This window comes from Mesoplodon bidens (assembly GCF_964165515.1).
Source record: "Mesoplodon bidens genome assembly, chromosome: 6".
NCBI classification, from domain to species: domain Eukaryota; kingdom Metazoa; phylum Chordata; class Mammalia; order Artiodactyla; family Ziphiidae; genus Mesoplodon; species Mesoplodon bidens.
In genome coordinates this window covers 76,495,660-76,509,854 of record NC_138162.1, presented here as the reverse complement: position 1 = coordinate 76,509,854, position 14,195 = coordinate 76,495,660, and the positions used below count along the sequence as shown (strand labels likewise).

The 14,195-nt window shown below is 45.9% G+C and overlaps 1 protein-coding gene across 1 annotated transcript in view; it reads left to right on the top strand.

Annotated features, from left to right (window-relative positions):
• The window catches only part of DMRT1 (doublesex and mab-3 related transcription factor 1), a gene marked incomplete at both ends in the record, with an annotated part of 110,423 nt that extends 96,799 nt beyond the window's left edge, over window positions 1-13,624 (top strand). Inside the window, 4 exons of the mRNA XM_081237054.1 lie at window positions 10,396-10,564; window positions 12,376-12,548; window positions 13,098-13,287; window positions 13,369-13,624. Coding sequence (XP_081093180.1) covers window positions 10,396-10,564; window positions 12,376-12,548; window positions 13,098-13,287; window positions 13,369-13,624 — 788 coding nt within the window. The remainder of the gene's footprint in view (window positions 1-10,395; window positions 10,565-12,375; window positions 12,549-13,097; window positions 13,288-13,368) is intronic.
• Window positions 13,625-14,195: the final 571 nt, after the last annotated feature.

The following is a 14,195-nucleotide window of genomic DNA, read 5'->3' as shown; positions in this document are numbered from 1 at the left end:
AGAAGGAAAATCTTTTCTTGAAAGCAAACTAAAATACTTGTCAAGACGTGAGGTCTTCTCTCCTGAAACAATTAAAAAATATCATAAACCCCTGGAGGGGGGAGGGCACAATCACATTCCCTGAATGCCTTATATCACCCACAGATTAAACTTCTTTAGCGTTGAAGTCCTTTCTTGGGATCTAGTTGAACAAAAGGCATTTTAAACAAATAGAAAAATGTTTTCAGAAAGACATATATGATTTGTTTTTTTAGCAGTTGGGGTCTTATGCAAAGTGTGTAAATACTCTTTCGGCAAAACATAGTTTGTGCTACTTTCTTGTTTCTCTTCACCCTTAACATGGACCGTTCCAAAAGAACGTATTCTTGAGCCTGTAATCTGAACTATCTTACCCACCCATGATGGCTGTGTTGTAATTAGGAGGTAAAACAACCTGTGTGACTGAGTAAGCATGTATTCTCCTGTCTGGAAATGCCTGGAATTTTCTATCCTGATTGATTTCATCTGGTGTATGTTATTTAAATGTGTCCTGGTGTTTGCTTTCTTCTTCTGTACCCGAGAAAAATACTAATAATTACTCATTTTAAATTTCCTGTAACCCTAGTTAGAAAGAAAGAGAAGGAAAAGTTGGCATAGTATTAATAGCCAATACTGATGGAGTTTTGCGTTTTTTGTTTTTTTGAAGAAGAAGAAGAAGGCATCATCTCCTGACAGTAAAGATAAAAGAATTTACTGGACACAGTCTTCTACCCTGCTACTAACATATCATTTGGGGCACAGTATTTCTTTTCAAATTATAAGCTGCAACTTTTACACAAGTTCTACTTGTGAAATGGCTTGTGAACTTTCTCTTTTATTCATTTCATTGCAAAGTATCTGAATTTTTTTTAACATCTTTATCGGAGTATAACTGATTTACAGTGGTGTGTTAGTTTCTGCTTTATAACAAAGTGAATCAGCTGTACATATACATATGTCCCCATATCTCTTCCCTCTTGCGTCTCCTTCCCTCCCACCCTCCCTATCCCACCCCTCTAGGTGGTCACAAAGCACTGAGCTGATTTCCCTGTGCTATGCGGCTGCTTCCCACTAGCTATCTACCTTATGTTTGGTAGTGTATATATGTCCCTGCCACTCTCTCACTTTGTCCCAGCTTACCCTTCCCCCTCCCCATGTCCTCAAGTCCATGCTCTAGTAGGTCTGCCTCTTTATTCCTGTCCTGCCCCTAGGTTCTTCAGAACCATTTTTTTTTAAGATTCCATATATATGTGTTAGCATACGGTATTTGTTTTTCTCTTTCTGACTTACTTCACTCTGTAGGACAGACTCTAGGTCCATTCACCTCACTACCAATAACTCAATTTCGTTTCTTTTTATGGCTGAGTAATATTCCATTGTATATATGTGCCACATCTTCTTTATCCATTCATCCGTCGATGGACACTTAGGTTGCTTCCATGAAAGAGTTCCTCAAAGCCATACGGCTGAAGCTGCACATCTTACATATTTTGTTAAACAGCATGTTTTATCAGAGATGATGTAATTCCACAGTGAAAGGCTGACTGCAGTCTGGTGGATTAGCCGGAAACCGAGCTCATTTCGGGCCCCAGGTGAGAAAGCAGCTGCATTCCCTCTCCTCATGCCTGGCTCTCCTGGCAGTGGTGTTGACGCCAAAACTTTAATCTTTTTTCTTAGTCTTAACAAGAGTCCCATGAAGGTGGAGATTTTCATCATACATTACCCTTTAAGGTTGAAGCATCTGTGATTCTTTCCTCTCAGTGTGAAGGAAACTCTCAGCAAAGCTACTTTAAAAACGTCTCTTGTTGCAAAATATCTGGACAGAGCCAACCTAGTTTCTAGGCTGGCGAATGCCGCGGCCTGCTTTGCGGGTTTGATTTCTTTTGTATCTGAGAAAACCGCTTTCCCAGAATCAAATGGGAACTCTCTTCCAGAGGTGACTTGTGGAGCCTCTTGTTAGCCTGGTCTGCCTTGGTTTCTGAGATGATCACACACCTGTTTAAACTCTGTTTTCAAATGCAGTTGCACCTGTGACCACCCAGCCGTGGTACCATATGTCGTTTGCGTTGCAGAGTCCCCAAGGAACGTGGTCCTGCGGGCTCGTCCAGAGCCAGGCTCTGTGGCTGAGATCACGCCTCAGGGTGTGTTTGATGTGGCTTTTCTCCTTGTGTCGGTGCCCAGGGTCCTTCCAATAGATACAGACAAAATTAGACAAAGCCTTTGCACTTTAAAATCCTCTAAAGTGGTTTTAGACTTGAGACTCTCTTTGCCAGTATGTGGGTTAGCCCTGTTTTGTGGTGGCAGCATGTCCTGTGAAGACCACATTCCATGGTCTTTCTCACTCCCCTGTCCATGATTAAGCACCTGCTGGGTGCACGGCACTGCGCCAGGTAGTGTACAGTAGATGTTCTTGGCTGAATTTCAGCTTACCGGGTGTTAGTGTTTTATCTAATGGACTTTCTGTTTCTTTCTCGAGGAGGTTCCCCTTGCTCTGGTCCTGCTCCTGGTTCAGCCAAGCCCCTTCCCCTGTGGCCCGGCCTCAGGTAATGTCATGTGTACCTGAAGTCCCAGGAAGACACAATATAACAGGCTTGGGTTTCAGTTCAGAATTCATCTGTACTTTTAGCCTTCTGGCGTGTAAAGAAGCACAAATAAAGCAAAAGTCACCTTTCTCTGAACATTGAAATTGAAACTTGTCTGAAAACATTCAGGGAAGTTTGAGCTGTGTTGACACTAATTCTTTTTTTTTTTTTCTTTCCCAACCAGTGTTTAATAAAAGTCTTACTAATTTCTTGGTCCTGTCTTAGGCAGTGGAGGACAGAGGCTAAATCACACTCCTTCCTTAGGGAAGTGCACAGACTCAGGCCAGGGGAGAGGAGTCTTCACGTTTACAAATGGTTTTGTCATTTATCATCTCTTCCATCCTCTGAGCAACTTTATGAAATACATCATTATTACCTCCTTTTACAGTGAAAGAAATTGAGGCTCCACAGGTCACCTCTGGAAGAGAGTTCCCATTTGATTCTGGGAAAGCGGTTTTCTCAGATACAAAAGAAATGAAACACTCAGAGGTGTTTACTGAGGTGCCATGTCTGACGGCAGAGCTCATGGTCTTTCCACACTTGTTCTCAGGTGGCCACTGTTGGGAACTGGGCTCAGCCTGGCCTAACAGACACTCCAGAATGAGCGGAGCTGGGCCCAGGAGCAGACCCTCCAGAATGAGCAGAGCTGGGCCCGGGAGCAGGACCCCCTCAGCCTTCCTGCCCTTGTCAGTACACGTATGTGGTGGGAAAATGGTCTGCCTCTTCAGAGAGGAGAAGCTGGACCAGAGATGACAAGCACTCAAGAAAGACTAAGCAGGGCAGGATGGGTATAGGTGGGGGCAGCTGAGGGGAGTGATGCTAGGAATAGAGCTCAATTCGGACCACATCCAGTGCTGAGGTGCTGCGTCTGTGGGACACACATGTGGGTGACCAGATGGTACAGCTGTGTACAATGGTAGTGTGGGCTTTTCAGATGCATCGGGCTTAATGGGGCCCCAAAGCTTTGTGTAGAACCATCCTAAGTGCTGTACTGTGTCCCCATTGTACAGATGAGGAGATGGAGGCACGGAGAGGGTAAGGTACTTGCCCAAGGTCTTCGGATAGTAAGAGATGGTCTTCTGGCAAAACCCACACACCTCACCCTAGCCCTGCTTTGTTGCCTTGTGACTGAAGGTCAGCTTCTGGTACCCCAGCAAGCCTCATCCCATCAGGGCTCCAGGCACCCAAAAGTTGTCGATTAGGAGCAATGAGACCCCTACTTCTTTGGGGACATTGAAGCCTGTACCTAGTACTTCCCAGAGTTTTCAACTTTTAGGACAAACTCAGGCTCAAAAGGAAGATTCTTCCTGCTTTCAAATACTGCTGCCTGAAGGAATGGTTGGCTTGATCATTGGATAACAACACTATTTTGGGTCTAGTATGTCCAGAGGTATTCTGCTGCTTCATTTTGATTGGACACCCCTTCTCAAAAAATGAAAAAGGCAGAGCTTATGTAACGAGGGACCTGTTGTCCAAATGAGGACCAGGTCGTTTGCCTCCTGGATTTGACACTCTGGCTGTCATGTAGGCCCCAAGGGAAGTAAAATGTGTATCCCTGGTTCCTGGCTCTCTCAAGGCACATTATGTGTGGCCTGGAGGGAACAGATCTTGTACTAAATACTGACTGGATTCTGGCACCTTCAAAAGCAAGGATCTTCTAACGTGAAGACACGGAAATTGAAGACAAAGGAAGTAAGGAAACTACTATGTACTCAATGATTATCACAGTGACCTGTTGTTAGCCTCATTTTACAGAGGAGGAAACTGGTGTTTAAGTTCATTGCCCAGGTAGTTGAGGGGATTTCTTCAAAGTCGGTGTTGTGGTTATTTCAGTGATGAGGAAGATAGAGCAGAATTAGTCAGTGTGAGGATTTATCTCAGAATGTTGTCACGAAAGCGAAGAAAAGGCCACACTAGGTTTAGGTTTTGATGCTGAGTATATTTTGGTTAAAACACAGTGAATTAGAGGATCTTTGAATCTTTGCATTGTGTGTATCACCCAGTGCTGCCTTCATGGATGAGACACGTCAGCTGAGCCAGTCATAATGAATGACCCGTCACATACGCACTTGTTCATTTCAGAAGGAGTGCAAGAAGAAATATCAGTGAGAAAAGGCTCCACGACTCATGGTGCCACTTTGGGCATGAGGGAGCAGCCAGGAACATCACCACTGCCAGTGGACAAGAGGGTTCTGGGGAGGTGAGGATTGACGACATGCTCAGGGTGTGAGTCTCTGCCAGGGTAGGGCCTCTGGCACAGATACATCACTTATTCACGTGCTTGCTTTGAGACTCGAGTAGTTTTGGTGACCCGCCCCCACCGCCCATGGAATAAACAGGGAGTGTGGGATCCCAGCAGCTGCCCTGCCGTGGTCCAGAAGAATCTGTCATGGAGGGTGGGAGTGGGGGGAAGAGGAGGAATGCCTGCACCCCAGATAATCCTGCCTGCGTCCCAGGTGAGGTGGAAGGCTGAACAGGGTCCCTTCTCTTTTCCCTTTTTGTGTGCATTCTTCCCTTCGTGTATCCGTTGAACTCTGTAGGTGGGAAGGTGGTAGGTGGGGTGCACTTATCCCCTCGTTCCTTGAGCAGTAGGGTAGCCAGTCTGCAGTTCCAGCAGGGCCAGCCTGTGAGTCCCGGTCCTCACACTCTCTCCCAGGGGGCTGCCAAAGGAAGCTTGATAGGCTGCTGTTTGTTTTGAGAATTAAGAAGTTGAGTGTTATGTTGTGTTGTATCCGTGTTACACATGAAATTTAGAGAGAATGAGGCAGTGTTGATAGTGGTTAAACATGTGCTTTCTGTTATCAGTTCACCCTGTTTGTAAGCTGGCTTTTCCTAGAGCTTGCCAAGGCTGTAGCAGCAGCATCGAGGAGGAAGCACCGAACGTGCGCCCCATTCCATCCACAGGAGCTCTCCTTGATGATGGCTCGGCCACTTCTCCCTACGCTGTGCACGGGGCAGAGCTGGCCCCTCTCAAAACTGGTGTTAGATTTTAGACTGACAATTAAGATAATGTTTTCAGGGAAAGCATGATCCTAACCAGACTCTCTCTCTAGCCACTACTCTTTGATGACACACAGGTGGAAAAAAAACACATTTAATCGTTTCAAAGATTATTATATTTTTGGTAAATTTATAGTAAATGGGGGCGATTAATAAAGGGCTATTTTATTCTCAGCTTGTGGTTTCTAATTACATCAGTTACAGCTTAGCCTTCCTCTTCACTAGCGTGCAGGCATGGACTGGAAAAGAATGAGCTAATCCTTGATAGATCAGGTGGAATAAAGATCTCCATTCATATCTTTACCTTTTATCCCTTCTCCTGAGTGCCAAGAATGAATGCTGTTTGAAAGTACAAGCTGAACCTGCCAAGCTTCGGACAGCTAAGATAATCCTAGTTATTTTAAATGTTAGTGAGAAGGGTAGCAGTTCTACTCTGGAAAAGAGTCCTATTGTGAAACATCAAATATCTGCTAAGTGGTATTGATTGGACATGATTTTATTTCCAAACACTATGGTTATCCTGAAGCGGAAGAATTCATTGTTTAAGACATTTTCATCAGCTTTTCATCAGACTCCTAGGCTTGCAAACTGGAGGAAACCAAAGAGACCTGTCAGTGTCTAGGTGAAGAGTTGCTAACAGTTGAAGAATGCCACTTGCATTTTTTAGTTTTTTAAAATGGTTTCTTAGTGGCAGCTTAATAGTACTTAACATCTAGAGGAAGAACAATTTTTTTCTCAAGCATGAATATCCTGTTTCTCACATCACTAGAAGAGAATTGTTCGTTCCGGTCCACCGACTCCCAACAGATCATTCAAGTTAAAAGTCAGGGGTCTTTGCAGTGTCAAAAGATTTAGCAGTTAGATTGGGTTTTGTTTTGTTTTTTAGAGAGGTGGGTTTGGGGGGGGGTGCAGTCTGTAATATTTTCCAAAAAGAATATTGGTTGGTGGTTAGATGGCATCACTGAAATCATCTTTTTTTTTCCCCCGCAGCGTTGGTAAGAGTGATTATGTGTAAGGTTTTTTTGTTTGTTTTAAAATAATAATAAAAGAAAGACCATTTAGCTGCTGTAGACAAATAGGCTAGTAGAGAGAAAACAGATACAGGGTTTGCTGGTTCAAACCAGGGTCAGCCTCAGAGGTTTACCCACTTTTTCCTTTTTTTTTTTTTTTTTTTTTTCATTTTCTTACTCTTAAATCTCTACTTCGGTCTCCAGAAGTCATTTCTTCCATTTCTGTAAATGCTGGGAGCCTAGTGATGATTACAGGGTAGCATAATCCTGAATTGTCTGTTGCCTGTGAAAGCTTCCTGTCCCCCGTCCCCACACCCCACCCCCCAGCGCCGGAGCAAAGCACTCACGTCTTCGCTCATGCAAAGAGTGGTGTGTTGAGCATCGCCCGGCCAGTTATTCTTTCTTTCTTTGGGTTTACTCCCCAGGGTGGAATTACCAGGTCAGAGGGTATGAACAGTTTTACGGTTCTTATTACATGTCACTAGGCTGCTGTCCAGAAAGATTGAACCAATTTCGAGTGCTACCAACAGCATCTCTTTCCCCACAGTCCCGTGGACAGTAGGCATTAGCATTTTTACAAAATAATGAAGAGGAACCTTTTGAGTTGAAATTAGCCCTTCTGCAGGGCTCATTAGAATCAACACGCAAAAAAAGAGAATTTTGGCTTTTTAATTTTTAATTGGTATAAAATGATTTAAAATGATCGGCTGTTAATTCTTCCCCCCAGTTAAGTTTAATGAAACTGCATTTAAATGAAGAGGGTACCTTCATCTTTAAGGATGATAGTAAAATAAATTTTGGACATGAGTCACTAAGATAAACACTAAATCTTTGATGCAGATGACCTTTTATGAGGTGCTACACAAAATGAGTTAAACAGATACTGTCCCTAACTTCAACATTCAGAGACAATGCTAAGTCTTTAACAGAAGTGAAATGAACATGGATTTAAATTTTGAGTGGAGAAAAGCTTTGAAAAATACAGGTATTTTGCAAAACAGGTTGAGTTCATTTATTTGGATCTTCTCTGGAGTGCAGTCATGCATTAAGTATGCTGGGAGCCTCCCTAGTCTATGGAGGTGACACACTCTGCACATCTTCACACCCTCAGGTCAGAGGAATATTTTCCAAGAAAGTATCCACAAGGCAAGTGAGAGCAAAAGGGGGGCTCTCCCCAAATCCTTTCTTTTGCAGAATTCCCGCCCCTTCCTTTTTCAGTCACGAGTTGGGCCGAATGGGGGAGTCAGGGTGTTTGTGGCTGGGGTGGGAGCATCCCTAGGTCAGCTGTTAACTGTAGGCAGAAGCTCAGGACATTGTCTGGAGAACGCTTGCCTATTCCTTTATAGCCTCTGCATTAAGTTGACAAGGGTCAGTTATTTTACCTCCTCAAACTAACACAGAGATTAGGACGGTTCAGTGGCCAGTGACTAAATGTGACACCCAAGGGTGGGGATGGTGCAGGGGTGAGAACAAGCCAGGAGGTGGGGCTGACCAATGTTGCACTGCCCTTGGCAGCTTCCACAGGGCCTCCTTCGTAAAACGGGAGAATAATTCTCTCAGTGAATGGTTTGAGGGTTAAATTTACATACTCATTAAAGTAGGTGACATACAAGAAGTAGTCAGTAAATGTTCACTCCCTTCTCCATCTCTTCTGTACAGAGAACCTTCTGTCACTGGCTTGAGGTGGGGATGGGGGTGGGCCGATTAACTCACAGACTCTGGTTGGCCCTTAGTTGGCTCTCCAGATCCTTGTATAGTCACAAGATGTCAGAGCAAGGTCTGCTGTCTGCGTAGATACAACATCCTTGGGCATGTAACACAATTCATAAATTATCTTGGATTTGCAGGGAAATTTAAATCCATATAACAGTTCAAATTTAGTAAGAAGCCTTAATGAACAGTGAGAAAATGAAAGCTTCAGGTTTCCTAGGTTCAAATTAGTACTCTTTTTGTTTAACTTAGTAAATCTAAACAAATACTACCAATATCAAAAGTAAATTGTGGGCTTCCCTGGTGGCGCAGTGGTTGGGAGTCCGCCTGCCGATGCAGGAGACACGGGTTCGTGCCCCCGTCTGGGAAGATCCCACATGCCGCGGAGCGGCTGGGCCCGTGAGCCAGGGCCGCTGGGCCTGCGCGTCCGGAGCCTGCGCGTCCGGAGCCTGTGCTCCGCCACGGGAGAGGCCGCAACAGTGAGAGGCCCGCGTACCGCAAAAAAAAAAAAAAAAAAGTAAATTGCTTGTCGGGAAATTATCCACACTGTTTTTCAAATTTATTAACTTACTAAGTTTTCAGAACATTCCTTTCCTAACTGGATATTGAGGTAGCTATCCCAGACTTATCCATCTGTCTGTCTGTCTGTCTGTCTGTCCATATGTCACATTAGACGACGGGGCTTTCTCAGATAATTTGGTCCAGTGGAGTGGTTAAAGATCCGCTTCTTAAGTCCCGGCTCTGTTCTTTTATTTCTGTGTGGTTCCACTAGCTGCAGCAAACCTCGAAACCCATAACAAGCGTAAATAGTGTTCTCTTGTAAAAAGGTCTCTTTTCAGCATGGTAATATACCTTATTAAATTCCAAACATAATAAGTATTGATGGCAAACACATCAGGACCCAGTACAGCTTCTACTATGATTTAGTTCTCTACAAATGACTTCAGCACTCAGCTCCCAGTGCATTTTGCTAATTACATCATAGATTTCCCTATTGATGAACACAAGCTGAATTAACACAGGAGCACTAATGTACCCTTTCACCATTATTGTTGTACAAGAAGCCGTGGCAGATGCTGGCAGTTAGTTACACAAACATTAGTATTAACGATTGGCCATTTGGAATTGGTGACAAACTACTGCCCTGCGGAATCCTGAGGCTGAAACCAATCAGGAAGTTAATGAGGAGAGAAATTACCACTGCAGCTTCCCCTTAATTACATTCACACTAGGCAGGAAGGGAGTTCTAGGGGTGGATCTAAACTCAGCTAAGGTTAAGAAGGTCAGAGACCCTTTCGCTTAAATTTTGTATCTACTGTGGCTTGTAAGGTTGCAAAAATGGTTCAACACATTATTACTTTTGCATCCTTCATATTTAATGTCAGATTCCTAGTGGAGTTTCATGTTTATAGGTTTGCTGTTAAAACCTTTTCCTGACTTCTGTTTTAGTGTTGTATAATTCAGTTTCTTTTAATTTTTGGGTTTTTTAAAGTTTCCTTCCCATTTACTGCTCTTGACGTTTTAAAAGTTATGTATGCTTTTTAAAAGGTATGTACACCTTTCCCCAAGTGTTTGTTTCCCTCTGTCCAAGAGGACTAACAGGAAAGTTGATAAGCTATCGCTTTCATTTGCTAGCTACTGAGAAACTAGGGTTAAGTGTCAAATGGTGGAAATACCTGGGTGGGGTCTTGCTTGGGGTAATTTGTCAGATGGATCATTTGACAAGACTCATTCTATTAGCATCGTTTACATAAAGGGGAGGGGCTCAGTGAAGGGTGGAAATAGTGTCCCCAAAGAGGGGGGAGAAGACTGTTTTTTGTTTTTAATGAACATAAAATTGAAACTCTGCTACTTAACTTGCCTCTTCAATTAAATAGATAATACTGTGCAGAAATACTATTTTTTATTCTAAAGAAGCACTGGGGATTTTAATGAGTGTCTATGAAAACACTTTCAACTCCGAATAGAAATTGCAGAGCGCCTTTTTCTTTGTTGGAACCTAATTGCACGGTGAATGTAGAAAGACTAGGCACTTTTAACGCACTCTTCTCCCTCTGTCTCTCCCCACTTCCCAGTATTCTCGCCACCCAGCAGTCAAGATTCTGGCTTGGTTTCCCTCTCCAGCAGCTCTTCTGTTAGTAACGAGAGCTCAAAGAGAGTGCTCGAATGTGAATCTGCCTCGGAGCCCAGCAGTTTTGCGGTCACTCCCATCATCGAGGACGAGGACGGCGACGACGACAAATAGTCGGGCACCCCGATGCCTTTGGCCATTCACCTGGAGTGGCAGGTTTATTCCGTTTATACACAGGGTTTGTTGTTAACATTTTGCCTTGACTCACGCCAACTTAACTGTTGAGAAGATGTTTGGTTTATACTCCTTAGAGCTTAGCCCAGAGGCTAGAACACATTTGGAATAGTTTAGTATCTGTGTCTACCGTATGCACCAATTAAGTGCTTTGCTCACGGAGTTAAATATTAAATGGTAGTGTCCCTCATTTTTTTATGACACTGGTTTACATGTAGTTTTCAAGAAATACAATAATTCACTCAAGTAAAGCAGTACATTTGCACCTAAATGTGTCAACTACTTCCAGTTTTAAAATGAAATCTTAGGTGCCTTAGATATATTTTTGAATTTTAGTATTTTAATAAAAGTGCTAAACTATAAATCTAGCCACGTTCCTGACTGGTGAGAAGAAAATAATAGAGTTAGTGATTATTTTAGAAATCTGCAGAAGGTTAAATAGAAATAGTGTGTGTGTTTGTGTTGCTGTTAGAAAAGCCTAGCCCCGACCCCATCCCCTCAAATCCAAAATGTGACTGAAATAGTCAGAAGAAAAAATTAATGACTTTAAGAATTGCTACCTTTTCTAAAGGGTAGTTTGAAAACAATACAATTTAAAGTAACCCTAGTAATGCAGAGTTCCTGAGTGTTGTTTCTAGAAAAATATAAGAGTTTATGATGCACATTCTACTATTAAAAAAAATGGATGCAATCTAGATTATTTTGTAACCTTAGGTTGTAATCTGATTTGAAGATAAGTACATCTTTAAAAGCTACTATAGATTTCTGAGTTCATTTTTTTTGTTAAAAATTGCTAGTGGTGTACTCCTTATGTAACAGAAGCCATCCTGAAATGAAACTAGTCTAAGAAAAATTCATTGTTCTGTATAGTTGCGGCTGTACCTGAAATAAAAATGTTATTGATGACTGAATTTTCTTGTGTGTATATTTGATGAGCGGTATTAAACAGGAAAAAAGAAATTACTTGTATTTTCTTCGCTCTGTGCTTTGAAAACATCTATTTGATTTCACCCCCATCTGTTGTAATCAATAACCTGACCATCTTGTTTTTTATTAAATGCACTTACTCTTAATTTCATCCACCAGTGGTTTTAGAGAGAATAATGTGGAGTTACCTATATAGGTTTGACATTATAAATCACTTCTTGGGGCTGAATCGTATAGCGGTATCGATTGATCCTGATATATCACAGAAATTTACTGTCACTTCTGTTTTCAATTAAAGATACAATCAGTCAGATAATGACTTAATTGGATTTTACAGAAGATTGAGTTTTATTGCCCAGTGCTTTACGAGTTTAGTTAAGGAAGATCATTTTATCACACTTGTCAGGCTGCTGCTACTGCAGCCGTGTGCCCTTCGGGGCGGCTGTAGCTGTAGGTATTGTGATGGCGACGCCAGAGGCTGCCGGGCGCGCCGGAAAGGACTGGGCCGAAGACTCGCCACCTTCAAGGCGTTAATGGTGGCTTTTTGGAGATGAAGATTCCTTGCTCACCTGCGCACTCGCTTCCCACTGCCCAGGCCCCCTCCATTTCTTTGAATAATCCTGGCTTCTGCGGATCCAGGAGTCTTCTTCCAGTTCCTACTGTTCCAAGATGACCCCAACACACTAATTTTGCCGGGTGTGTTTTATGGAGAAGCTCGGCACGCCCCTTCAACGGGTGTGTGTGTGTGTGTGTGTGTGTGTGTGTGTGTGCGCGCGCCCTCTCCCAGCACAGCTCCCTTCAGTGCCCCTGCGTTTCTGGAAAGCCAGGCGGAGCCCGGAAAAGCGCGCGTGTGCGCTCTCCGAACCCTGACCGAGCACCCCCTGGGCCCCTGGTGCGCCCGGGCTCCAGTTTCGAAGGCCCTGCGCCTCCCGGCCTCCTACTGCGGCCCGGAGCTCCACTCTGGGCCGTCGGAGCCCTGGGAACCAGGCTTGTTTAGTGGGCCTCCTACGCCCCGAGGGTCCACTGCTTCTCCTGACGCCGAGTTTGGTTCTGAATTCGGGCGCCCGCTGCGCGGGGACTCTTATCGAAGATTCTGCCCAAGAAGGGCTACTCCCAGCGCGAGGACACAGACCCCAGGACCGCAACGGGCCCAGGCGGAGTTGAGGGAAGCTTCGGCTGCTTCTCTCTTCTCCGCCGAATGGCCCCGTAAAACAGGGACCTGCGGCCTTCCTCCCGCGCCTGGTGGGGTGGAGTGGCCCTGCGACACTCAAGTTTCCTCCTGGAGACTTATTCTTGAACGCTAGGGAGGAGAGCGCCAGGCAGGCCAGGCCCAACCGGACTGCGTAAGGAACTTAAAATTCTGAACACAAGGAAGAGCACAGACAGTAAGTCTTGTCTGCTGAATGTTAACACCCGCGTTTGAGGGGCTATCGGTTTCTCAGCTCTGCGCCTTTGAACGGACACCTGTAACAACAAGGCCGCGTCCCCCTGCGGGCGGCACCCGCAGTGTGTGCGATGTGGAGTGCGCACCACACGTGTGTGCAGGTGTGGGCGTGTCGGGCGCCCAGTGCTCGTCTCTTGCGGGCGCCATGGCTCCGGCGCCGAGAAACCGAGGCAGGCTCGCCGGGCCTTCTCCCGGACTCCGGGCAAGCTTCCGGCACCCGACGTGGAGCAGTGGGCAGACGAAGAGCGTGCCTTTCCCCAAGACCGCCTGCGACTCCCGCAGTGGCTGTAGGTGAGGGCGAGTTTTTCCCCCTTCCAGCGGACGCGGCTCCCGGGACCTGCGCCCACTCGGGTGTCCCCTTCACCCCACTAGTGTGCTGCAGACCCCGCGCTGCGTAACTAGGGTCTCGGGGAAAGCCGCTAGCGGGGCCCAGGGCGCTCTTGGTGACACTCGCTTCCCCCCCAGAGCTCACGCACGGAACCGCCATTCCGGGCAGGGGCGGGAGCCGGCACTGCAGTCTCCCGGGCACCTCGTGGAAATTAAACTCCCGCCCACGTGTAGAAATCGAGCTCCCCCCCCTCGCTTCACGGGAACCGCAGTGCTGAACTGGCTTCACGTGCACACATAGACTGCACCGCATCTGACGCTTGGCACCAAGTGGTAGTAAAAGCGCTTTACAGAACGCGCTTCGTGTCACAAAGAGATACAGAGGGCAGTCCGTGGAAGGCAGGGGATTTTCCTCGGCTCCCGGACTTGGCCCTGTCCGCCCCGCCGCTTGGGGTCGCCACTGCCTGCCTGCGCGCCGCCGCCGCCCCTTTGGGAGGTTTGCTTCGGCAACTTGCACGGGGCGTCGTCCTCCTTTCTCCCTCCGCGCATATGCACGCGGAGGAGGCCTGAGACCTGTGCTGCGCGCCGGTCGCCCGTAAGCTCAGTCGCCACTCTTGATTCTCGCCTTTAGAAAACGCCTTTCCCCCCTACCCCTCAAGGAAACCCGAACGGCCTTTAGTCAGCCAGTTGTTCGTTGAGTACCTTCCCCCACCCTCCGCAAAAGAGCCTGCAAACTTTTCAGCAGCTCTAAGCTGCGGCCCGGACAGCTGGGGAGGGTCCTGGGCGAAGGGGCGGGGCGAGCGGGGCTTGGGGGCGGGGCGTAGAGTGGGTGTGGCCTAGTGCTCCGGAAGTCGCCCCGCCCGGGAGGCTCT